The sequence below is a fragment of the Dendrobates tinctorius genome, unplaced genomic scaffold (genome assembly GCF_039654945.1).
Source record: "Dendrobates tinctorius isolate UK_male_01 unplaced genomic scaffold, ASM3965494v1 ptg000127l, whole genome shotgun sequence".
NCBI classification, from domain to species: Eukaryota; Metazoa; Chordata; class Amphibia; order Anura; family Dendrobatidae; genus Dendrobates; species Dendrobates tinctorius.
The window spans coordinates 20,637,610-20,664,272 of NW_027361795.1; the positions used below are offsets into that span (position 1 = coordinate 20,637,610).

A 26,663-nucleotide genomic window follows, 5' to 3' on the forward strand; every position below is an offset into this window, starting at 1 on the left:
GGCCCTGGAGAACATGATCAGGGCTGGGTTTTTTGGTCACCAAATCATATGATAATAACGGCGATCACATAAAAAAAAAAAAAGTGTGCCTGCTATTGAAAACATTTATCTCTCTTTTGACATGATATACATGTCAGGGGAGAGAGAAATGAGGTCTCCAAGCCACCCCCGGAACATCCGCCTAGTCATGTGCAGTGCGCCTGCCAAGATCTGCCAGCTGACACCTGGCAACAGCAGGGATTTTTCTATTGGTTCATTTTGATCACTGTGATAGACCCTATCACAGTGATAAAAAGTCAATAATTAGTAAGTCATAACCCTTGTGTCATTCCTTTAGTATTATTACTTTTTTTTATTTTATAATTTTTATTTTTTTCATTCTTTACTGTTAGGGTTGAGGTAGGGGCTAGGGTTAGTGTTTTTTTCGAAAGTCAAAAAACAAAATAATGACGATATCACGACTAGTGTTGAGTGAAAGTGCTCGCTACTCGAGTTTGCATCTGGGTCGCTAACTGCACCCGCAATACTTGGTGCATACTGGAGCACCCTGATGAAAACTCAAGTAGCGAGCACATGTGCTCAACACTAATGACGACATATTAAACATGATGACCTAACATTATCAAATTATGTGTAGCACAATTGGATTAAAAATCCTCACTACACCCCCGGATAAAATCCCCTAATTTTGCCACAAAAAAACTTGGAAAACTTATTGACTCATGTATAAGCCGAGGGTTAATGGTGGTCCAAGAAGAAGCTCCATAGATAAAAAACCCCCATATGCTGCTGCACAAGGGTTAATGCTGGCCCAAGAAGATGATCCATAAATACCCCCATATATGCTGTTGCACAAGGGTTAATGCTGCCCCATAACCCCATAAGATGCTCTATAAATATCCCCCATATGCTGCTGCACAAGGGTTAATGCTGCCCCATAAGATGCTCCATAAATACCCCCCATATGCTGCTGCACAAGGGTTAATGCTGCCCCGTAAGATGCTCCATAAATACCCCCAATATGCTGCTGCACAAGGGTTAATGCTGCCCCATAAGATGCTCCATAAATACCCCCCATAATATGCTGCTGCACAAGGGTTAATGCCAGGGCCGGACTGCAACCAAAAATCAGCCCTGGCACAAAGAAAAATTAACCAGCCCACATACAAATGTCGTAGAATGAATTCGTAGAACACTGACAGGTTGTGACAACTTTTTCTTTACACCACCAATCAAATGTGTTAAACAACCGCTTTACATATGTAATCTTCAGTGGCCATAGGGGGAATAGACATCAGTTCAATACAGACGGCCTGCAGACTATTATCACACTGTAGAATATGCTAAAAAATACAGCACTGATCACACAAAATGCATTGTTTCCACATTAGATTGTTCACTAGAAGACAACCCCCTCTGGATGCTCCTAATGTACGCAATAAAACAAAAAAGCCTTCTCACCACTTGGACAGGTGACACTCCTCCATTCTGAGCGCTGTGTCCCCCAGCATTCTCATGACATTGTTTACGTGACATAAACGCTGCAGACGATCAGAGGACATTGATGATCTGCAGCCTTCGTATTATGGTTTGATGATAACAGGCTGCTATTGTGCCATAAACAAGGTCATGATATCTGTGCTGGTCCTGAAGTAAGTACGCTTGTATTTTATTCAACACACTGGGGCACAACCACTTTATAGTGAACCTGTCACATCCCAAATGCTATTAACCCTACAAATATGGGGTTATTTGAACTTTATTATTCCCAGAGGCCTCAAGCTTTCAGTCACAGAGAAGCGGCCAGTGTGGCTTCAGGCACCACTCAGTACATAGCCCCCGGCACTGACTGATACCCGGCTCAGCAGTGCAACAGTACAGAGGCGGCTGTCAGTCAGTGTCGGAGCATGGTTATAGCTGCTGCTCACTATGTACAGAGCCGGCTGTCAGTCAGTGTTGGAGAACGGTTACAGCTGTTGCTCACTATGTACAGAGCCGGATGTCAGTGTCGGAGCATGGTTACAGCGGTTGCTCACTATGTACAGAGCCGGCGGTCAGTCAGTGCCGGCGGTCAGTCAGTGCCGGAGCATGGTTTTAGCTGCCGCTCACTATAATAATAATAATAATTTTTACTTATATAGCGCCAACATATTCCGCAGCACTTTACAATTAAGCGGGGACATGTACAGACAATAAATTCAATACAAGTTAAGACAATTCAAACCGTGACATTAGGAGTGAGGTCCCTGCTCGCAAGCTTACAATCTACAAGGAAATGGGGGGACACAGTAGGTGAAAAATGCTTGTTAATTCAGGTCTGGCAATTATAATAGGGATTTTCATATAAAGCTGCATGATCCGGTCATCAGCCCGTGTGTTTAAGTGCAATAGACAAGTATCAAGTGCAGTTATCATGTGCATGAAGGGTGTGGAGACAGATGAATAGTAGGGTGCAGATTCAGAATAATATTTGGAAGGAGGGAACAGGGCAAAGTTAGCTTGCTGGGTAGTTGATGTGGTAGGCTTGTTTGAAGAGATGGGTTTTCAAAGCGCGCTTGAATAGGTCAGGGCTAGGTATCAGTCTGATCGCCTGGGGAAGTGCATTCCAGAGAGCTGGAGCAGCACGAGAGAAGTCTTGGAGGCGGAGGTGCGAGGTTCGGATTACGGGGGATGTTAGTCTTAGGTCATTTGTAGAACGGAGGGCACGTGTAGGGCGATAGACAGAGATGAGAGAGGAGATATAAGGCGGTGCAGAACAGTGGAGAGTTTTGTGGGTGAGAGAGATGAGTTTATACTGGACCCTGTAGCGAATAGGTAGCCAGTGTAATGACTGGCACAAGATGGAGGCATCGGTGAAGCGGCTGGACAGAAATATGACCCTGGCTGCCGCATTCAAGATGGATTGGAGAGGAGAAAGTTTGGTAAGAGGGAGACCGATCAGAAGAGAGTTGCAGTAGTCCAGGCGAGAATGAATAAGAGCGACAGTAAGAGTCTTAGCAGTTTCAAAGGTGAGAAAAGGTCGGATTCTGGAGATGTTTTTAAGATGCAGGTGACAAGAGCGACTGAGTGATCGGATGTACGGAGTAAAGGAAAGTTCAGTGTCGAATATGACCCCAAGACAGCGGGCATGCTGCTTGGGAGTTATGGTTGAACCCTCCAGGGTTATTTCGATGTTAGGTAGAGTGAGGTTAGTAGAGGGGAGAAACACAAGAAGTTCAGTTTTAGAGAGATTTAGTTTCAGATAGAGGGAGGACATGATGCTAGAGACAGCAGACAGACAATCCTTGGTATTTTGAATTAGGGTAGGGGTGATGTCAGGGGAAGAAGTGTATAATTGGGTGTCATCAGCATAGAGATGATACTGGAACCCAAATCTGCTGATTGTTTGTCCAATAGGGGCAGTGTATAAAGAGAAGAGGAGGGGGCCTAGGACTGAGCCCTGCGGGACCCCGATAGTAAGGGGACGAGAAGAGGAAGAGGAGCCGGAAAAAGATACAGTGAAGGAGCGGTCAGAGAGGTAGGAGGAGAACCAGGAGAGGGCTGTGTCCTTGAGGCCTATAGAGCGGAGCATAGTGAGGAGGAGCTGGTGATCCACCGTGTCAAATGCGGCAGAGAGATCCAGGAGAATCAGCAAGGAGCAATGACCTTTCGATTTAGCTGTTATTAAATCATTAGAGACTTTAGTGAGGGCAGTTTCAGTAGAGTGTAAAGAGCGGAAACCAGATTGTAAGGGGTCGAGAAGAGAGTTATCCGAGAGATAGCGGATTAGACGGGAGTGGACCAGGCGTTCCAGGAGTTTAGAGATGAAGGGAAGGTTAGAGACAGGTCTGTAGTTAGCAGTGCAGTTCTGGTCCAGGGATGGCTTTTTAAGTAAAGGGGTTGGTTATGATGGCATGTTTAAATGAGGAGGGAAATATACCTGAAGAAAGAGAGAGGTTAAATATTTTAGTCAGGTGAGTGGTGACCACTGGTGAGAGAGACTGCAGGAGCTGTGAAGGAATAGGGTCACTGTTGCAGGTTGTAGGCCGAGCAGAAGCGAGGAGCTTGGAAACTTCTTCTTCTGAAACAGGCTCAAAGATGTCTAGTGAGCTTGAGGTGCGGCAGGGAAGGGGATCCAGGCACTGAGGAGATAGGGCTGAGATATCCTGATGGATGTGGTTGATTTTTTCTAGGAAATAAGTGGCCAGATCCTCACCGCTGAGGTTGGTGATGAGGGCCTGTACTTTAGGTTTCAGGAGGGAGTTTAAGGTTTCAAAAAGTCGTCTTGGGTTGTTGGATAGTGAGGTGATGAGGGTGGTGAAGTAGGATTGTTTGGCCAGATGAAGGGCAGAGTTATAGGTTTTGAGCATGAACTTATAGTGGATGAAGTCTTCTGTTAAGAGAGATTTTCTCCACTGCCGCTCTGCACACCTCGAGCAGCGCTGAAGAAAGCGTGTTTGCGTTGTGTGCCAGGGCTGCCGTTGTCTGTGTCGGGTCTTTCTGCGTATAGAAGGTGCTGCTTCATCTAGGGCATTCTTCAGTGTATTATTGAAGTGTGACAATGCTATGTCTGGACAGGAGAGGGTGGAGATGGGGGCTAAAGATGTGTGGAGATTGTCCCTAAGCTGTTGGGTATTAATGGTACGTGTATTCCGATAAGTGTGGTAAGTGGGGGTGTTCCGGGTGAGGAGACAATTCTTGACAGAGAAGGAAAGAAGGTTGTGGTCCGAGAGCGGGAGGGGTGAATTAGTAAAGTCGTGCAGCGAGCCGGGACGGGAGAAAACCAGGTCCAGAGTATTCCCGTCCTCATGTGTAGGAGAATTAGTAAACTGTGAGAGGCCGAATGAAGAAGTTACAGAAAGAAGATGAGAGGCAGACTGGGAGAGCGGATCATTGATGGGGATGTTAAAGTCTCCCATGATGAGGGTGGGGATGTCACAGGATAGAAAGTGAGTAAGCCAGGTGGTGAAGTGGTCTAGAAACTGGCGGGAGGAGCCTGGAGGGCGATAAACGACCGCCACTCGTAAGGAGATGGGCTTAAAGAGTCTGACGGCGTGGACTTCAAAGGAAGGAAATGTAAGTGAGGGAACCGGGGGGATGACCTGGAAAGCACATTGTGATGAAAGGAGCAAACCAACACCTCCACCCTGTCTGTTCTCAGGTCTGGGGGTATGTGAAAATTTTAGCCCACCAAACGAGAGAGCGGCAGCAGCGGTGGTGTCTGAATGCTGGATTCAGGTTTCTGTAATAGCCAGAAGGTTAAGGGAATTAGAGAGAAAAAGATCGTGAATGTAAGTCAGTTTGTTACACACAGACCGTGCATTCCAGAGAGCACATTGGAAAGTGAGAGGAGAAGGCATGCACTGAATGTTAATAAGATTAGCAGGGTTTCTATATGCAGATGGAGGAGAGTAACGTATGCTGGTGGAGGGAGGCCCAGGGTTGGGGGAGATGTCACCTGCAACTATTAAAAGGAGAAAAAACAGAAAAAGCAGGTGGTGGGATGATTTGTATGAACGTTTTGAGTGCTGCATGGTGGTTTTGGATGGTTTGGTGTGGGTAAGAAATGTCAATAGAGCCTCAGAGTATGTACTCACTATGTACTGAGCGGTGACTTAAGGTGCGTCTCTATGACTGAAATACAATGTAATAATGTTAAATTTCTTCTGGCAGCAGGGCATGTTTAGAATGCTATTAACCTGCAGGTTACACCCATATCTACAGATTAGCATTTTTTAACATGACAAATTCCCTTTAAAAGTTTTGTCCACTACTGAGACAACTCCTTCTGAATCTCTCTTTCCCCCAGTATAATTATATCATTTGTAGTCACCTTCGGAGCTGGTACCATTCCTGCGGTATCGGCACTGGATCCCCCTGGTATCACGAGACATTGTTATGTCACGTAATCCCTGCGGACAATCAGTGCTGGCTTTGCTCTCCTCTCTTGCGGACAAATCAGACATCCAGAGGAAGCGAGAGCCGTAGCTGCCCTTTCACTTCCATCGGATGTCAATTATGTCCATAGGAGAAGAGAATAAAGCCAGCGCTGATTGGCCACAGGGATCATATGACATAATAATCTCACACGATCCTAGGGAGAGCCAGTGCCGACACCACTGGAAGACCCCCGCACCGGAGGTGACTATAGGTGATAATATTGTACTCAATAAAACATACAGACGAGAAGGGGTTGTCTGAATAGTGGTCAACCCCTTTAAGGCAAGACAACAGCTAATATAGCCTTGATTCATCAAGACCATTGTTCATTCAGGGCTTGATGAGGATATGTGCTTGAGTGACAGGCTCTAGATGCATTACACCTCTTATGCATGCTGGACCTGTGTACACACACACTCACTACAAATACCTCACACACAAGTAACACACACACTACAGATACCTCACACACAAGTAACACACACAATACAGACACCTCTCACACGTAACACACACACTACAGAAACCTCATACACAAGTAACACACACACTACAGACACCTCACACACAAGTAACACACACTACAGACACCTCACACACAAGTAACACACACACTACAGATACCTCACACACAAGTCACACACACACACTACAAACACCTCACACACACACACTACAGACACATCATACACAAGTTACACACACACACTACAGACACCTCACACACAAGTTACACACACACACTACAGACACCTCACACACAAGTTACACACACACACACACACGTCACACACTAGACACCTCACACACAAGTAACACACACTACAGATACCTCACACACAAGTCACACACACACACTACAAACACCTCACATACACACACTACAGACACCTCACACACAAGTTACACACACACACACACACTACAGACACCTCACACACAAGTTACACACACACACTACAGACACCTCACACACAAGTTACACACACACACTACAGACACCTCACACACAAGTTACACACACACACTACAGACACCTCACACACACACACACTACAGACACCTCACACACACGTCACACACTACAGACACCTCACACACAAGTCACACACACACACACACACTACAGACACCTCACACACACTACAGACACCTCACACACAAGTTACAAACACACACTAAAGGCACCTCACACACAAGTTACACACACACACTCAAGTTACCTCACACACAAGTTACACACACACTCAAGTTACACACACGTCACACACTACAGACACCTCACACACAAGTTACACACACACTACAGACACCTCACACACAAGTTACACACACACACACACACACACAAGTTACACACACACACTACAGACACCTCACACACACGTCATACACTACAGACACCTCATGCACACGTTACACACACACACACACACACACTACAGACACCTCACACACACTACAGACACCTCACACACAAGTTACACACACACACTACAGACACCTCACACACAAGTTACAAACACACACTAAAGGCACCTCACACACAAGTTACACACACACTCAAGTTACACACACGCCACACACTACAGACACCTCACACACAAGTTACACACACACACTACAGACACCTCACACACAAGTAACACACTACAGATACCTCACACACAAGTAACACACACACTACAGACACCTCACACACGTAACACACACACTACAGAAACCTCATACACAACACACACACTACAGACACCTCACACACAAGTAACACACACTACAGACACCTCACACACAAGTAACACACACACTACAGATACCTCACACACAAGTCACACACACACACTACAAACACCTCACACACACACACTACAGACACATCATACACAAGTTACACACACACTACAGACACCTCACACACAAGTTACACACACACTACAGACACCTCACACATAAGTTACACACACACTACAGACACCTCACACACACGTCATACACTACAGACACCTCATGCACACGTTACACACACACACACACACACACACACACACTACAGACACCTCACACACACTACAGACACCTCACACACAAGTTACACACACACACACTACAGACACCTCACACACAAGTTACAAACACACACAAGTTACACACACACTCAAGTTACACACACGCCACACACTACAGACACCTCACACACAAGTTACACACACACACTACAGACACCTCACACACAAGTAACACACACACTACAGATACCTCACACACAAGTAACACACACACTACAGACACCTCACACACGTAACACACACACTACAGAAACCTCATACACAACACACACACTACAGACACCTCACACACAAGTAACACACACTACAGACACCTCACACACAAGTAACACACACACTACAGATACCTCACACACAAGTCACACACACACACTACAAACACCTCACACACACACACTACAGACACATCATACACAAGTTACACACACACTACAGACACCTCACACACAAGTTACACACACACTACAGACACCTCACACATAAGTTACACACACACTACAGACACCTCACACACAAGTTACACACACACACACACGTCACACACTACAGACACCTCACACACAAGTAACACACACTACAGATACCTCACACACAGGTCATACACACACACTACAAACACCTCACATACACACACTACAGACACCTCACACACAAGTTACACACACACACACACACACACACACTACAGACACCACACACACACAACAGACACCTCACACACAAGTTACACACACACACTACAGACACCTCACACACAAGTTACACACACACACTACAGACACCTCACACACACGTTACATACACACACTACAGACACCTCACACACACACACTACAGACACCTCACACACACGTCACACACTACAGACACCTCACACACAAGTCACCTCACACACACTACAGACACCTCACACACAAGTTACACACACACTACAGACACCTCACACACAAGTTACAAACACACACTAAAGGCACCTCACACACAAGTTACAAACACACACTAAAGGCACCTCACACACAAGTTACAAACACACACTAAAGGCACCTCACACACAAGTTACACACACACACTCAAGTTACACACACGTCACACACTACAGACACCTCACACACAAGTTACACACACACACACACACTACAGACACCTCACACACAAGTTACACACACACACTACAGACACCTCACACACAAGTTACACACACACACTACAGACACCTCACACACACACACGTCATACACTACAGACACCTCATGCACACGTTACACACACACTAGACACCTCACACACAAGTTACACACACACACTACAGACACCTCACACACACACACACTACAGACACCTCACACACAAGTTACACACACACACTACAGACACCTCACACACAAGTTACACACACACACACTACAGACACCTCACACACACACGTCATACACTACAGACACCTCATGCACACGTTACACACACACTAGACACCTCACACACAAGTTACACACACACTACAGACACTTCACACACACACTAGACACCTCACACACAAGTTACACACACACTACAGACACTTCACACACACACTAGACACCTCACACACAAGTTACACACACACTACAGACACTTCACACACAAGTTACATACACACACTACACACCTCACACACGCACTACAGATACTTCACACAACACACACACTCCTCTGTGCTGCAGGAGAGGCTGATATACATGTGCATCTCCTCCTGCTCACAGCAGAACTTTCCCAGCACCTCCCCCTGCTTTCTCCTTCTCTGCCGGGGCTGTGGACCAGAGCAGGAGATCTGACCTGGAGAATTGAGCTGCTTGTCTATCTCTCCCTGGGAGCACAAACAGGTAGATATGGTTGGACCTTGTAGCTTGGTCGCACGTCGCAGGCTCTGTCCCTCAGAGGCACGCAGTGCTGGAGGACAGGAGCAGGAGCACTGGCCAATCAACCCTTCTCTTAATCTGATGCTCATTGGCCAGTCTTCTCCTGCACGCCACGCCCCCTTTGTGAATGGCTGAACCCAGCGCGGCAAAAACACAGTGGTGGGCTTTTCTGCACAGGCCCTGATGCGTGCGCTCTTCTGCTTGGCCGCACTAACGAGGGCAGCCGATGAGGGCCGCCGCGGCCCTGGTCAGCACGTGCACCGAGAGAGCGTGAGCGCATCATGGCCTGTGCAGAAGATTTAAAGGTCCTGCGGCCCATTTTGTGCCTCAGAGCTGCAGGCCCAGAGGGCATCTGCCCGGATGGGCAGATTATCAATCCGGACCTGGTTAATGCTGCCCCATAAGATGCTCCATAAATACCCCCTATATGCTGCTGCACAAGGGTTAATGCTGCCCCATAAGATGCTCCATAAATACCCCTTATTTGCTGCTGCCGCTGCAATTAAAAAAAAAAAAAAATGACATACTCACCTCTCCGTCGCTGGGGGCCAGGTACCGGTGTCCTGAGCCCCCGCCACTGGCGATATTTACCGGTCACATCGCCGTCCACCGCTCTGTTTCCCAGGTCTCTGCAGTGACGTTCAGCAGAGGGCGCGCACTGATTACGTCATCGCACCCTCTGCTGAACGTCACAGCAGGAGGACCCGGAGACACAGCGGTGCCCTGCGATGGAACGGGGACAGGTGAATATTGCTCTTCCCCTGTTATACTCACCCCCTCCTGGCACATGGTCTTGTCTGCAGCCCTTGCCTCTCCCTCGGTCGTCTTCTTCCTGTGTTCAGCGGTCACGTGGTACTGCACATTAAACTCATGAATATGCGCATATTCATAAGTTTAATGAGCGATACCACGTGACCGCTGAACACAGGAAGAAGACGACCGAGGGAGAAGCAGGGGTTGCAGAGACATGCCAGGAAGAGTGAGTATGGTCTCTGACACCCCCGCTCCCCCTCCCACCCCCGGTATATGACTCACGTATAAGCTGAGAGGGGGATTTTCAGCCCAAAAATATGGACTGAACATCTCGGCTTATACGCGAGTATATACGGTAATTGACAAAAATGTACCACTAACCTGATGTCAAGGAAAAACGTTGAAGCGTTCCAGAGTTATTACCACATAAAATGACACTGGTCAGATTTAAAAAATGTGGCTTGCTCATGAAGGTGAAAATTGTCTCAGTCACTAAGGGGTTAATGGTGTGGCAGCCTCTGCGCCCTTTCAGAAAAGGTGTATACACAGCAGACCATGTGACACTTAGAGTGTACACAGGCGGACTTCCTTGCATGTGACTTATAAAGGTAATTACTTGCACAAGAAATTTTTAGGGGCTTCATAGCAAAAGGGGTGAATACATATGCACATGACAATTTTTAATTATTTGATCCCATAAATTTAATTTATGTCTATATTTTTCTCACATCACTTCACCAACTTAGACTATTTAGTGCTGATGCATCACACACAAATCAGATTACACAAATATTCAAACACAGGTTTTAATGTAACAAAATAGGTAAAAAGCCAAGGGAGTGAATACATTCGCAAGTCACTGTACGAAAATAAGCTACTTTGTAATATATCTTATCAGAGAAATTTGTTTCTCTCCCAGAATTACCGTAATCAGTCATTATCAAAATTCACAATTCGAGGTAAAACCTATATTTAGTGATGACAGACTTTCCCATTACTGAGATATGAGACTGTTACTCTTTGAAGGTTATCCACTACTAGGACAAGCCCTTCTTGATCAAAATCTTTGGCCCCAATAAAATAATAAAGCTTATTCTGCCTTCCCGTGCTGGCACTGTTCCCACGGTGTTGGCTCTGTTCCCACGGTGTTGGCAGTCACGGTCCCGGGCCTCCCGTGCTGCTGTTGTGACGGTGGCGTCACTGTCCCTGCCTTCGGACAAATCGTACATGAAGAGGAAGTCTGGGCTGCAGCTGATCTCTGACTTCCTCTTCTTGCTCAATAGGACAGAGGACATATTCACAAATGTGTGCATGCTTTTGACATTCTATGGGTAAGAGTGCCATCAGATTTAAGAGAAAAAAAAAAATCACAGCACTTGGACATTTCATACTGATGTGGGCATGCACGCTACACATACAGCTCCTCTGTCAACATGGCAACTGGTCTAAGGGTGCAAACATCTAGAGCAATCACAGGGTGGAAGGGCAAAATGAGCAAGTGTAAGTACACAGTGCTATATAATATAATGACTGCAATATATTGAGAGGATAAAAATTTGATGGGATGAGTGCTTCTTTAATACACGATGGGCACAGCAGTCCCATGTAAGATTCAGTGCAGCTTTCAATTAAATGAAAACATCACGAGTTACAAAAAACAACAACTTTTCTGTACACCGTTTTTCTTCCTGTATTCTACAGTTACTTGTTAATTACTATAATAGGTGACTTACAATCAGCATAGTAATTAGCAGATTCTTCTTGGTGACTTGCGCATGGGAGAAGATATAATTCAGCACCAATGTCAGGTCACTCTTATTCTCTTCGCGGAGACTAAAGACACATTTGTCATAATGACCTGGAAGATGAAAATCAGAGCATCAGATATCACACATTAATACTGCTGATAGATAGCCAGACCATGGCTCAGAGTGTTCCTGTGAAAGCCAGCACCCAAAAACGCATTTTCTACCTGCAAAATCTCTGTAGTATTAATGGGCCAGCACACACAAAACCATTCGTATGATTCACATGCAGAGAGTTCGGGTAGGAGTTTCTCTGTGAATCTCTCTCGACGGGTCACTACGATCTAGTTTATACAGCAGTGCCCCGAATTCCAAAATCACAAGCACTGCAACAAATGAACATGGACCATGCGGTGCCCCTAAATGCAAAAATGTTCAATTATACATTGCCTGACTATCTGCTGGGTTCTGTGTATTACAAGTGTACTTTACTCCATTTTAGGCTTGGTTTTTAAGGCATAAAATCCACACTTTCTTTATTTGCAATTTTGCTACTGTTTATTTGCACTTTATTTTTACATCATTCATTGTGTAGTAAAAACAGCCCAGCAACATATCTCTTCAGGTCAGGACAATTACAGTCATGCTAAAATTGTATTTTTATTTCTTATATTTTAGCAGTCAAAAAGAAAAAACATCTTGTAAAAATTTAATAAATGATAATAAATTTGCTTATATTTGCATTCTCTTAAATTATATATTCATTAATTTATTTTATTGATATTTTGGGGCAAAGGAGCTGTGAAGAGCCATGAGTCATGAGATATATTTTTTTTATTGATAACATTTTGGGGCACTTTTGAGGTTTTCATGGCTTTTTATTGCATTTTTTGTAGATGCTGCAGCGACCAAAAAAACGGAAATTCTGGCAATTTTATATTTTTACTTTAATTGATAACTTTAGACTTTTACTGACACAGCGATACCAAATCAGCTTTTTCATTGCCTTTACTTTCAATGACAGCAGGCAGCTGAGTACCTGGGACTGTACGCTTTAAAATGCTGCTGGGAGAGACTGATGGTGGCATTTAAAGGGTGTAAATGCTTCCTGTATAACAGATAGCATCTGCTTACATGGGGTAGGCTCAGTTTCTAGAGTCCGTCCTATAGCCCACACTCAAAGTGTGATCATAATACATGTACAGCACATAACATATCGGAGAGGCGTTAAACAAGTTCACAGAAAAATAAAGCAGACTATAAAAAACAAGCAAACAACGAAAAAGACATTAAACAGGCTGTCTGGTCGCATCATACTGATAACCTGTCGACAGGATAAGCCATCAGTATGAGATCAGTGGGGGTTCAATATCCAACACCCCCACCAATATATGCTCCACGGAACAGCGCTGCAGAACGTAGCTCCTTGAGTAGTATGGCAGCCGATGCCAGGTACTACAAAACAGCTCCTATACTCGAGAATAAGAGTTGTTCTGCAGTATCCAGCAGCGGCTGCAATTCCTATACTTTTAAATAGGAGCTGTTCTGCAGTACCTAGCAGCAGCAACTATTCCTATACCTTTGCGTAGCAGTACTGTTATATGCGGTAGCAGCACTGTCCCTATACTTTGGAAGAGGAACTGTACTGCAGAAGCCGCTATTCCAATATTAGAGGTAGTAGTCCGGTGGCTTTGATGGGATGCTGTGAAATATTAGTAGTTTGGTGGCTCTGGCTGGTGGGATATTAGGGGTAGTAGTCCGGTAGCTCTGGCTGACGGGATGATGTGGGATATTAGGGGTAGTAGTCCGGTAGCTCTGGCTGACGGGATGATGTGGGATATTAGGGGTAGTAGTCCGGTAGCTCTGGCTGACGGGATGATGTGGGATATTAGGGGTAGTAGTCCGGTAGCTCTGGCTGACGGGATGATGTGGGATATTAGGGGTAGTAGTCCGGTGGCTCTGGCTGACGGGATGATGTGGGATATTAGGGGTAGTAGTCCGGTAGCTCTGGCTGACGGGATGATGTGGGATATTAGGGGTAGTAGTCCGGTAGCTCTGGCTGACGGGATGATGTGGGATATTAGGGGTAGTAGTCCGGTAGCTCTGGCTGACGGGATGATGTGGGATATTAGGGGTAGTAGTCCGGTAGCTCTGGCTGACGGGATGATGTGGGATATTAGGGGTAGTAGTCCGGTAGCTCTGGCTGACGGGATGATGTGGGATATTAGGGGTAGTAGTCCGGTAGCTCTGGCTGACGGGATGATGTGGGATATTAGGGGTAGTAGTCCGGTGGCTCTGGTTGACGGGATGATGTGGGATATTAGGGGTAGTAGTCCGGTAGCTCTGGCTGACAGGATGATGTGTGATATTATAGTGAATGTGGCTATGTGGAGTGGGCGGGGCTCTACACTCAGCTTTATATAAATATAGAAATAATCATTATAATTTGTTATAACTAACCGTAGTTAGTTACTATGCCCGGGCAGCGCCGGGCTCTTCAACTAGTTTTTATATGATTAAACTAGTTAGTCATGTAGAAAATAATCAATATATAACATTTCCCATAGTCAACTTTACATCTGCATTTTTCAAACATCATTTTATTTTAATTTTGTTAGAGGGGTTAAAAGTTTAGCAGCAATGTCTCATTTTTTCAAAAAATGTACAAAACCTGTTTCTTTAGGGACCTATTCAGATTTCAATGGACTTTTAGGGGCCCATATATTGGAAGCTTCTCAAAAGTGATACCATTTTAAATACCGCACCCCTCAAATACTTCAAAAAATAAAAAAACGACCTAAATGAGGTATCGCTGTATCCGTACTGACCCGAAGAATAAAACCGCTTTATCAATTTTACCCCACGCGGAGCGGTGTAAACGCACCCCCCAAAAGAAATTCATGAAACGCTGGTTTTTGTTCATTCTGCGTCCCAAAAATCAGAATAAAAAGCGATCAAAAGATGTCACGTGCCCGAAAATGGTATCAATAAAAACGTCAACTCATCCCGCAAAAAATAAGACCTCACATGACTCAGTGGGTCAAAATATGGAAAAATTATAGCTCTCAATATGTGGTGATGCAAAAACTATTTTTACAATAAAAAGTGTCTTTTAGCGTGTGACAGCTGCCAAACATAAAAACCGCCATAAATAGTAAATCAAACCCCCCGTTATCACCCCCTTAGTTAGGGAAAAATAATAAAATAAAAAAAAATGTATTTATTTACATTTTCCCATTAGGGTTAGGGCTAGAGTTAGGGCTGAGATTAGGGTTAGGGGTGTGTTGGGGTTAGGGTTGGAGTTAGAATTGGGGGTTTCCACTGTTTGGGCACATCAGGTGCTCTCCAAATGCAACATGGCGTCTGATCTCAATTCCAGCCAATTCTGCGTTGAAAAAGTCAAATGGTGCTCTTCCCTTCCAAGCTCTGCCATGCGCACAAACAGTGTTTTACCCCCACATATAGGGTATCAGCGTACTTAGGACAAATTGCAAAACAACTTTTGGGGTCCAATTTTTCCTGTTACCCTTAGGAAAATAAAAAATTGGGGGCAAAAATATCATTTTTGTGGAAAAAAATGTTTTCTTCTATTTTCACGCCCGGGCGTTACAAACTTCTGTGAAGCACTTGGGGGTTGAAAGTGCTCACTAAACATCTAGATAAGTTCCGTGGGGGGGTCTAGTTTCCAAAATGGGGTCACTTGTGGGGAGTTTCAATGGTTTAGGTACCATTAGGGGCTCTCCAAACGCACATGACACCCGCAGACCATTCCATCAAAGTCTGCATTCCAAAACGTCACTACTTCCCTTCCGAGCCCCAACGTGTGCCCATACAGTAGTTTTCGCCCACATATGAGGTATCAGCGTACTCAGGACAAATTCGACAACTTTTGGGGTCCTATTTCTCCTGTTACCCTTGGGAAAATAAAAAAAATTGGGGACTAAATGATCATGTTTGTGGAAAAAATACGATTTTTTTATTTTCATGCCCGGGCATTATAAACTTCTGTGATGCCCTTGTGGGGTTCAAAGTGCTCACCACACATCTAGATAAGTTCCTTAGGGGGTCTAGTTTCCAAAATGGGGTCACTTATGGGGGGTTTCCACTGTTTAGGTACATCAGGGGCTCTCCAAAGGCAACATGACACCCGCAGACCATTCCATCAAAGTCTGCATTCCAAAACGTCACTACTTCCCTTCCGAGCACCGACGTGTGCCCATACAGTAGTTTTCTCCCACATATGGGGTATCAGCGTACTCAGGACAAATTGGACAACAACTTTTGGGGTCCAATTTCTCCTGGTACCCTTGGGAAAATAAAAAAATTGGTGACTAAAAGATCATGTTTGTGGAAAAAATACGATTTTTTTATTTTCACGCCCGGTCGTTATAAACTTCTGTGAAGCACTGGGGGGTTTAAAGTGCTCACCACACATCTAGATAAGTTCCTTGGGGGGTCTAGTTTCCAAAATGGTGTCATTTGTGGGGGGTTTCCACTGTTTTGGTACATCAGGGGTTTTCCAATCGCGACATGGTGTCCGATCTCAATTCCAGCCAAAAAAGTCAAATGGCGCTGCTTCCCTTCTGAGCTCTGCCATGTGCCCAAATAGTCATTTACGCCCACATATGGAGTATCAGCGTACTCAGGACAAATTGCTCAATAACTTTTAGGGTCCTGTTACCCTTGGGAAAATAAAAATTGGGGGTGAAAAGATCATTTTTTTGGAAAAAATATGAATTTTTAATTGTACCGCTGTACGTTATAAACTTCTGTGAAGCCCTTGTTGGTTCAAAGTTCTCACCACATATCTAGATAAGTTCCTTGGGGGGTCTAGTTTCCAAAATGGGGTCACTTGTGGGGGGTTTCCACTGTTTAGGTAAATCAGGAACTCTCCAAACGTGACATGGCGTCCGATCTGAATTCCAGCCAATTTTGCATTGAAAAAGTCAAACGGCGCTCCTTCCCTTCTGAGCTCTGCCATGCGCCGAAACAGTGATTCCCCCCCACATATCAGGTATCAGCGTACTCAGGACAAATTGCACAATAACTTTTGCAGTCCAATTTCTCCTGTTACCCTTGGTAAAATAAAAAAAATTGAACCTGAAGTATTTTATTTGTGAAAAAAAGTTAAATGTTCATTTTTTTTTTTTTTAAATATTCAAAAAATTCCTGTGAAGCACTTGAAGGGTTAATAAACTTCTTGAATGTGGTTTTGAGCACCTTAAGGGGTGCAGTTTTTAGAATGGTGTCACTTTTGGGTATTTTCTATCATATAGACCCCTCAAAGTGGCTTCAAATGTGATGTGGTCCGTAAAAATAAAGTGGTGTTGCAAAAATGAGAAATCGCTGGTCAACTTTTAACCCTTATAACTTCCTAAGAAAAAAAAATTGGGGTTCCAAAATTGTGCTGATGTAAAGTAAACATGTGGGAAATGTTACTTATTAAGTTTTTTGTGTGCCGTATCTCTGTGATTTAAGGGCATAAAAATTCAAAGTTGGAAAATTGCGAAATTTTCACCAAATTTCCTTTTTTCTCACAAATAAATGCAAGTGATATGAATTAAATTTTACCACTAACATGAAGTACAATATGTCACGAGAAAACAATGTCAGAATCACCGGGATCCATGGAAGCGTTCCAGAGTTATTACCTCATAAAGGGACAGTGGTCAGAATTGTAAAAATTGGCCCGGTCATGAACGTGCAAACCACCCATGGGGGTTAAGGGGTTAAACAGCCAGAATACATGTGGGGATTGGCAGGATATCCCTGCATCTTATTTTGATTGTCTAAAATATGCGGGGTGTGGACTAGAGCAAGTGACTCGATACTTGGTGCATACCTAAACACCCAATGCAAAGCAGAGTAGTGAGCACCTGCGCTTAACACTATTCGTCATATAGTCATCAGTTGTTTGTTTGTTTTTTTAAAACTTTTGAAAAAACCCAAACCCATTGTCTATCCTGAGACCACTCATAACCCTAACTGCAAAGATTGAAATAATTTTTTTTTTTAACCAACTAAGGGGATGACACGAGGGAATGGGGGGGGGGATAATTTAATAATTAATTGGCTTTTGATCACTGTGATAGAGTCTATCAGAGTGATCAAGTCAGGAACCAATAGGAAAATTCCCTGGTGTTGCGGGCCGGTAGAGCTCAGTGGGTGCATTGCACATGCACCAGCCATTTTTTTTTCAGAAAGAGAATGCAGATAAAGCAGGAGAGCCCAGGAGATGGCAGAAGTACTGAGGGATCTTGGGAACTTCATTTCTCTCTCCTCTGACATGTATATCATATCAGAGGAAAGAGAATTTTTTTTAATAGCGGGCACACTTTAAAAACAAAAACGGTGATAAAGGAATGAGACCTCTTAGTGGCCACCGTTTTAATGCACATCAGCGGTCATTAAGGGGTTAATACAATCTCTGTGGTTTTGTTTGCTTATTCACTTTTTGAGGATTGACCACAGGTTCTTAATGGGGTAGAGATCCAGGGAATTTTCCAGCCTTATATCCATCGAATGATTGTTGGGAGAAGAAGAGGTGAGCGACCATGAGTCCTGTGTCAGGTCAACGGTAACATCATCAAACCATTGATGTATGGGGGATGCTTTTCCTCCAAGGTAGGGGGTTCATTCACAACTTTACTCAAGCACACTACCATGAATAAAGAATGGCATCTAAACATGATCCAAGAGCAACTTCTCCCAACGATCCAGGAACATTGTGATTTTCCAGATTGACAGAGGACTAGGTCACAATACAAAAGTGATAACTAAGTGGTGTGGTGAACAATACATTGAAATTTTGAGTCCATGGCCAGGAAACTCCCCAGATCTCAATCCTATAGAGAACCTGTAGTCAAGGACAGGGCAAATTACACAAGTCTTAAAAATTAAAAGGTTAACACTGTAAATATTGAGCCTTTGCATAAACTTGATACCTTTATTAATAAAAGTTTAACAACATGTTAAAATGCTTACAACTGTAGATCAGTAACCATAGAAACATCTAACTAAAATTGGCCAGGACTGTGGTCTGTACAGTAGTTCTCCTCAACTACCAGACTTCACCAGAAGATGGCAGCAAATGAGCAAAATACCATTTTTAATTAACGATCTCTCAGTGGAAGAGTTCTTAAACTTATTCTATTGTTGGTGGCCCATCAGAAGAAGAAATGTGTAGAGCAAGACAGGGAGGGGGGAGCAGGTGAATAAGCCCCGCCCAGCGGACCGGACAGCGGCAGTTTACATACATCTGAACCGATATAAAAAAGGTATTTATGCATGAAAGGTGCGGGGTCAGGAGGAAGCAAAAGTACTAAGAGAATCCTTATGTGACACACAATTGAATGATATCATTATATGATATCTCAAAAAAGGGGTGACAGATTCCCTTTAAGTCTGAAAAACGGGATTCGGATGTATGCGCCTACGGAGCCATAGACTATACTGGTGCCGGCAGAGCGAATGTCGGAATCCATCGGTATTGGCGGATTTGGCTGACAGTCTAATGTGTATGGGGCTCTCCTACAACAGATGATGACCTGAGGAGGGAAGGATTCGATATGTCCGATTTTGGACCACCGATCCTTGCGTTCTCTAGTAAATAAGACACAATGATGTAAGTGAGGCAGAGGCTTTCTCACAGAAAGCACAGGAGTGCACGGCTGAGCCGAGAGTCGGGGGAGGGACTGTTCGGCATACAGCCATCTACTGTGTTTTGGGGGGAGGCTTTACAGTTTTCAGAAGCACTGCTATGAAGATAAAATGAGACATTTGTCAAGATTTTAATAACAAAAAAATATGTGAAATAAGAAGAACAGAGTTTTATTTTCTTACTCAATGAGGGAAAAAAGGTAATTGTGCAGAACATACCATGCTGGAACTGGGTTTCAACTTTCAAATACTGACGAAGCAAATCCATGACGACAGCTTTCATGTGACCACGAATGCCGCTTCGGTATCTGACAAATATATATAGATCATTTAGGGAACCGGGTGAAGTCATCATAGTCAAGTTAAAGAACAGTGATGTCTGAAAATGTTTATTACTGGTTCTATGAAGAATGTTGCAGCAGCACATGAAAACAAAAATCTAAAATTCATCTTCTTCTACATTGTGTTTCATAGAGGAAAAAACACTTATGCCTTAAAGATAAAGGTCTGCACTGCATAAAAAAATTGCATAGTACTACTTTATACTGTCATCCATACAGCTGCTTCTGAACGTGTGCCACAGGGAGAAAGGAACGTATAACCCCTCATGTCTGGGAGACACTTTAGCACCTAGTTTCCCCGCACTAGTTCAGTGTCAACTGAAATTTAGAGCTAAAGCCTACATAATGGAAAACTGGTATGAACGCAGACTACAAGTCATATACTGTCCAGAAAAATTATTATTCATCATGCACTCCGGCAGCTAATTTTGAAAGCTACCCAAAACTAAAGGAAAATGCAACACTTCTCGAGAAGGTAATCATTACTGGAAACTTAGGTTGGGACTTTACATTCTTCAGGATATCCATCAGGTTCAGCTATCTTGACAAGCTATGGATAATGTGTGGAGCTAAATTCACCTGTCAAGGCATTTAATCACCATTTTTTAATAGTGTTACCTTTTAAAACTCAATGTTAACAATAAAATCTGGTGAATTAGTGAGAACAAGAATGTATTTAAACCAAATACATAGATTGGCATATATGCAATGCATGAAATCAGCACAGGACAAATTCTTATGTTAAGGAGATGACTCCTGGCAATTCACCTTAGAAGATTGAGAATCCAGAAATAGTTGCAATGTTTAACTGATGCCTTGTAAACTAGTTGTTTCTAGACTTTGTTTGTTATTTATAGCAGAGTAAATTTAATTACAAACAATGGGACGATCTCTGCAAAATATATTCTGCACATGTAGTGTTATATTTTGTATTTTTTTATTTTTCTATACCACTCACTTTATAATTATTATATTTATTTATTTATTTATTTTTTTTAAATGGCCATTTATTTGGCCACTGATATCTATATACTTGCAATCTATTACCATATGTACTGTTTGTATAATATAATAATAAATAATAATATTATAATCTCTGTTATCTCTGTTTATTGATTTTTTTTCAGGAGTTGTAATAACATTTCCCCACAAGATGGCGACATATTTCTTGTATGTGTTATATATTATCTACTCAGTTATGGCTGTAAATGTTGGCACCCTCGAAATTGTTCCAGAAAATGAAGCATTTCTCCCTGAAAATTACACAACTTGTATTATACACGTTATTTCCTTTGTGTGTATTGAATCCCATAAAAAAAATGAGAAAAAAAAAAGTCAATTTGGACATAATTTCACATAAAACACCAAAAAATGGCTAGACAAAATTGTTGGCAACTTAATATTTGCTTGTACAACCTTTGGAATAAATAAAAACCATCATTTGCTTCCTATTACCAATAACAAGCTTCCTACACCTCGCAAGTGTAATTTTGGACTATTCTTTCGCAAACTGCTCCAGGTCTCATATTTGAAGGCTCCTTCTCCTAACAGCAATTCTAAGATCTCTCCACATGTGTTTAATGGAATGTACTTCTGAACTCATTGCTGGCCACTTCAGAACTTTCCAGCGCTTTGTTTCCCTCCATTTCTGGGTGCTTCTTCAAGTATTTTGGGGTCATTGTCCTGCTGAAAGACCCATGACCTAGGAGACAAACCCAACTTTCTGACATGGCATTACGGTACATTGTGACCCAAAAAGTACTAAGTTACGTACCGGTAACGGTATTTTTCGGAAGCCCATGACAGCACCACGAGAGAGGGGATCCGCCCTATAGGAACAGGAAACCTACAGATACAAAAGGGCGGCACCTCTCCCACGCATCAGTTGGATTACAGAGCTTGAGAGGCTACCATGGTTAGTACACAACATATGATATATACAACCTATCTACCCTATTTAACCGAATTATATCATACCCTCTCCCACATATGGTGATTCTATGAACATTCTAAAGGAGTGCACCCCTATACGTGAACAAGGGAGGGAACTAAGGGTGCTGTCATGGGCTTCCGAAAAATACCGTTACCGGTACGTAACTTAATACTTTATTCGGACTCCCATGACAGCACCACGAGAGAATTACAGAGATGTAAACTACCTTAGGGAGGGACTACAGCCTGCAGCACCCTTAGCCCGAAGGTGAGGTCTGAGGAGGCACCCATGTCTAACCGATAGTGGTTAAAAAAGGTGGAAGGAGATGACCAGGTGGCCGCCTTACATATTTGATCAATTGATACTCCAGATCTCTCCGCCCAGGATGACGCCATGGCCCGAGTGGAATGTGCCCTCAGATTCTGTGGAGCCGGACCGCCACCTGCTGTGTAGGCAAGAGAGATAGCCTCCCTAATCCACCTTGCTAATGTGCGTTTTGATACTCTGTATCCTTTCCTGGAACCTTGGAAGGATAGGAATAATGCGTTCTCCTTCTTCCAAGGATCCGAGGCTGCTAGATATGTCAGTAAGCATCTTCTAATATCTAACGTCTGGAGTTTCTGCTCTTTAGGGTTGGTTGGGTTAGGGAGGAAGGAAGGCAGAACTATCTCCTGTGTCCTGTGGAATTGTGTTGCTACCTTGGGAAGGTATGCTGGATCTGGCCTTAGGATCACTCTATCCTGTAAGAACTCTGTGTAAGGAGGCAATCTGGAGAGTGCCTGTATGTCGCTCACCCTACGTGCGGATGTTATTGCTACCAGGAATGCTGTTTTAAGGGATATAATCTTTAGTGAGGCGGAATCTAAAGGTTCAAACGGACTTTCTGTCATGGCTGTAAGGACTAAGTTTAAGTCCCACGGTACGCATCTATCTTTGTGTATAGGTCTCGATCTGGCCGCTGCTCTGATGAACCTTGCTACCCAATAATCTTTTGCAATATCAGCTGCAAACAGGGCCCCTAAGGCTGAAACTTGTACTTTTAGCGTGCTTGTGGAGAGACCCAATTCGAAACCTTTCTGGAGAAATTCCAGAATATGTTTCGTGGGAATTCCATCTCTGATGTCAAAGCGAAAGGTGGACAGGAAGCGTTTCCAGGTCCTAGCATAGATATTAGTGGTGGTTAATTTTCTGCTTCTTAGGAGGGTGTCAATTAAGTTCTTGGAGAACCCTCTATTTTTTAATAGTGACCTTTCAAATACCACGCCGTCAAATGAAGTCCCGCTACTTGTGGGTGGCTGACTGGCCCCTGGTGGAGGAGATCCGGAAGGTTCGGCAGTACCCAGGGATCGCCTACCGACATGGTCCTCAACCATGCGAACCAGGTCCTCCTGGGCCAAAAGGGGGCAATCAGTATGACTCTTGCCTGATCCTCTCTGATCTTCCTGACTACCAGAGGAAGAAGATTCAATGGTGGAAAGGCGTATGCCAGAGAAAAATCCCATCTTATCAGTAGGGCATCCACCGCCAGGGGATTTTCCCTGGGGTTCAGAGAGCAGAACAATCTTTCTTTTCTGTTTTTTCTGGTGGCAAAGAGGTCTACCTCTGGCTGGCCCCATCTGCGGACAATCTGGCGGTAAATATTTTTGTTCAAAGCCCATTCTCCTTGTCTCAGGCTAGTTTCACACTTGCTTTTTTTTGCAGCGCGTTTTTCCCGCAAAAAAACGCATTGAAAAAACGCATACAAAAGCATACAACTGCTGCGTTTTTTTCAAGCATTTTTATGAGCATGCATGAAAAAAACGCAGCGTTTTTATGCGTTTGTATGCGTTTTTAGTGCGTTTTTACCGCGTTTGCGTTTTTTTCCAACATTTTTAGGTGGCCCCTCACACTACCCAAACCATGACTTTACTAACCCTAACCCTGACCCTAACCCTAACCCTGACCCTAACCCTGACCCTAACCCTTAACCAAATCATACTTAACCCTAACCCAAACCCTAAACCCTAACTAACCCTAACCCTAACCCTTAACAAAACCATACTTAACCCTAATCCTGACCCTAACCCTGACTCTAACCCTTAACAAAACCATACTTAACCCTAACCCTGACCCTAACCCTAACCCTGACCCTAACCCTTAACCAAACCATACTTAACCCTAATCCTGACCCTAACCCTGACCCTAACCCTTAACAAAACCATACTTAACCCTAACCCTGACCCTAACCCTAACCCTGACCCTAACCCTAACCCTAACCCTGACCCTAACCCTTAACCAAACCATACTTAACCCTAATCCTGACCCTAACCCTGACCCTAACCCTTAACCAAACCATACTTAACCCTGACCCAAACCCCAACCCTAACCCTGACCCTAACCCTAAACCCCCTTAACTAACCCTAACTCTAACCCAAACCCCTAAATTCCATGGTTAAAAAAAAAAACCGCATATGCAAAAAAACGCATACATGAGCATGCCAGTGCGCACATATGCGCATCCATAGGCTATAATGGCCATTTTTAGCGCAAAACGTGCGCATATGTGCGCATGCGCTTTTTTGCAGGGCCAAAAAATGCAACATGCTGCGTCTGGAAAATACCAACGCACACCCCAAAAAAACGCAGCGCATGAAAATCGCATACATGCGCTTACCAGCGCGCAGGTATGTGCACCCATGTTAAATATAGGGGAAAAAACGCATGCGCAGGTATGCGTTTTTTTCCAGCGCTAAAAAACGCAAATGTGAAACCAGCCTCAGAGCCTTGCGGCTTAAAAAGTCTGCTCTTACATTGTCCTTTCCGCTGATGTGGAGCGCGGTCAAAGATAGACAATTTCTCTCTGCTATCTGGAGGAGCCGTTGTTATCTGCATCAGAGCGCTGGAGCGGGTTCCACCTTGGTGGTTGACATATGCTACCGCTACCTGGTTGTCCGAGTGTATCCTCACATGATGGCCCTGCAGGTAGATAATGAGTTTCTTGACTGCCCGCTCTATCGCCAATAGATCTCTCTGGTTGGATGAGATTTCAGAATTAGAATCCCACTGGCCCTGTACCACTATGTCCCCCATATGGGCTCCCCACCCGAAGGAACTTGCGTCTGTGGTTATAATACGGGTTATCTGTGTTATCCAGGGCACCCCTGACGCTAGGTTCTCGCTCTCAAGCCACCATCTCAGTGATGCAACAGTAGAGGGGCTTAGACACATCCGACCCTGTAAGGAGCCTCCAAGGGCCCTGCTATTAATCAAGACGTCGTTTTGAAGGGTTCTGGTATGGAACTGTGCCCACCTTACTGCTGGGATGCATGAAGTTAGAGAACCTAACAGGGACATGGCCTGTCTGAGGGTCATAGATGGATTATCCATTGCCCGAAGAACCTGCTCCTGTATCTTTTGTATTTTATCTAGTGGTAGCAGGCACCGCTGAGTGTCTGAATTTAGTATCAACCCTAAAAATTTCTGTATTTTTAAGGGCTGGAGTCGGGATTTCTCGTAGTTTAAAATCCATCCCAGGTTTTCTAACCTGGATTTAGCTTTTTCTATCTGGGATTTACAATGACCCACTGATTTTCCTACAATCAAGAAATCGTCTAAATATGGAATGATTAAGACGTCCACCTCCCGTAAGTGAGCCATAACCTCGGCCACTAACTTTGTAAAAACCCTGGGTGCTGCTGAGAGACCAAAGGGAAGGGCTCTATACTGAAAATGACGTACTGTGCCCTCTACTGAAACTGCCACCCTCAGGAACTGCTGGAAGTCTGTATGGATAGGTACATGATAGTACGCGTCTTTCAAATCTATGACTGCCATAAAACAACCTTTAAACAATATTTTTATTGTTGTATTAATGGACTCCATTTTGAATTTATGATTAATCAAAAATTCGTTAAGGGAACGAAGGTTTATAATCGTTCCGAATGTGTTATCAGGTTTCTGGATTAGAAACAGGGGAGAGTAAAACCCTCTTCCTCTTTCAGCCTCTGGGACCTCTACCAGAACATTTTTCTGACATAGGCTCAAGACTTCCGCTTCTAAAGCCGCTTGTTCGAGATGAGAAGATCTTAAGGGGGTCAGTTTAAAGGTGTCCCGCGGGATCTGGGAGAATTCCAACCTAAGCCCGGTGGATATTACCTTGCGCGCCCAGTCACTATTCGTAATCTGTGACCATGCCAGGAAGAAGGATGACAGTCTACCCCCTACGGGAACCGCTAGTCATTGATTTGGTTTCTTTTGATCTCTCGACGAGCGTGTAAACATATAGCCCGTACCTCGTCTCCTTCTGTCTTCCCATCTGGGTCGATCTCTAACAGGCGAAGAGTTGCGCCTTCTCCCCTGGCCAAATCTCCTTC

General features: G+C 44.0%; 1 protein-coding gene across 2 annotated transcripts in view; it reads right to left on the reverse strand.

The window, feature by feature from the left end:
* Positions 1-26,663, reverse strand: part of ACACA (acetyl-CoA carboxylase alpha) — a 624,740-nt gene that overhangs the window by 493,614 nt on the left and 104,463 nt on the right. For both annotated transcript variants that reach the window (XM_073542564.1, XM_073542565.1), the window contains exons 24-25: positions 20,257-20,345; positions 12,367-12,491 (exon numbers count right to left, since the gene is read on the reverse strand). In XM_073542564.1, coding sequence (XP_073398665.1) covers positions 12,367-12,491; positions 20,257-20,345 — 214 coding nt within the window. The remainder of the gene's footprint in view (positions 1-12,366; positions 12,492-20,256; positions 20,346-26,663) is intronic.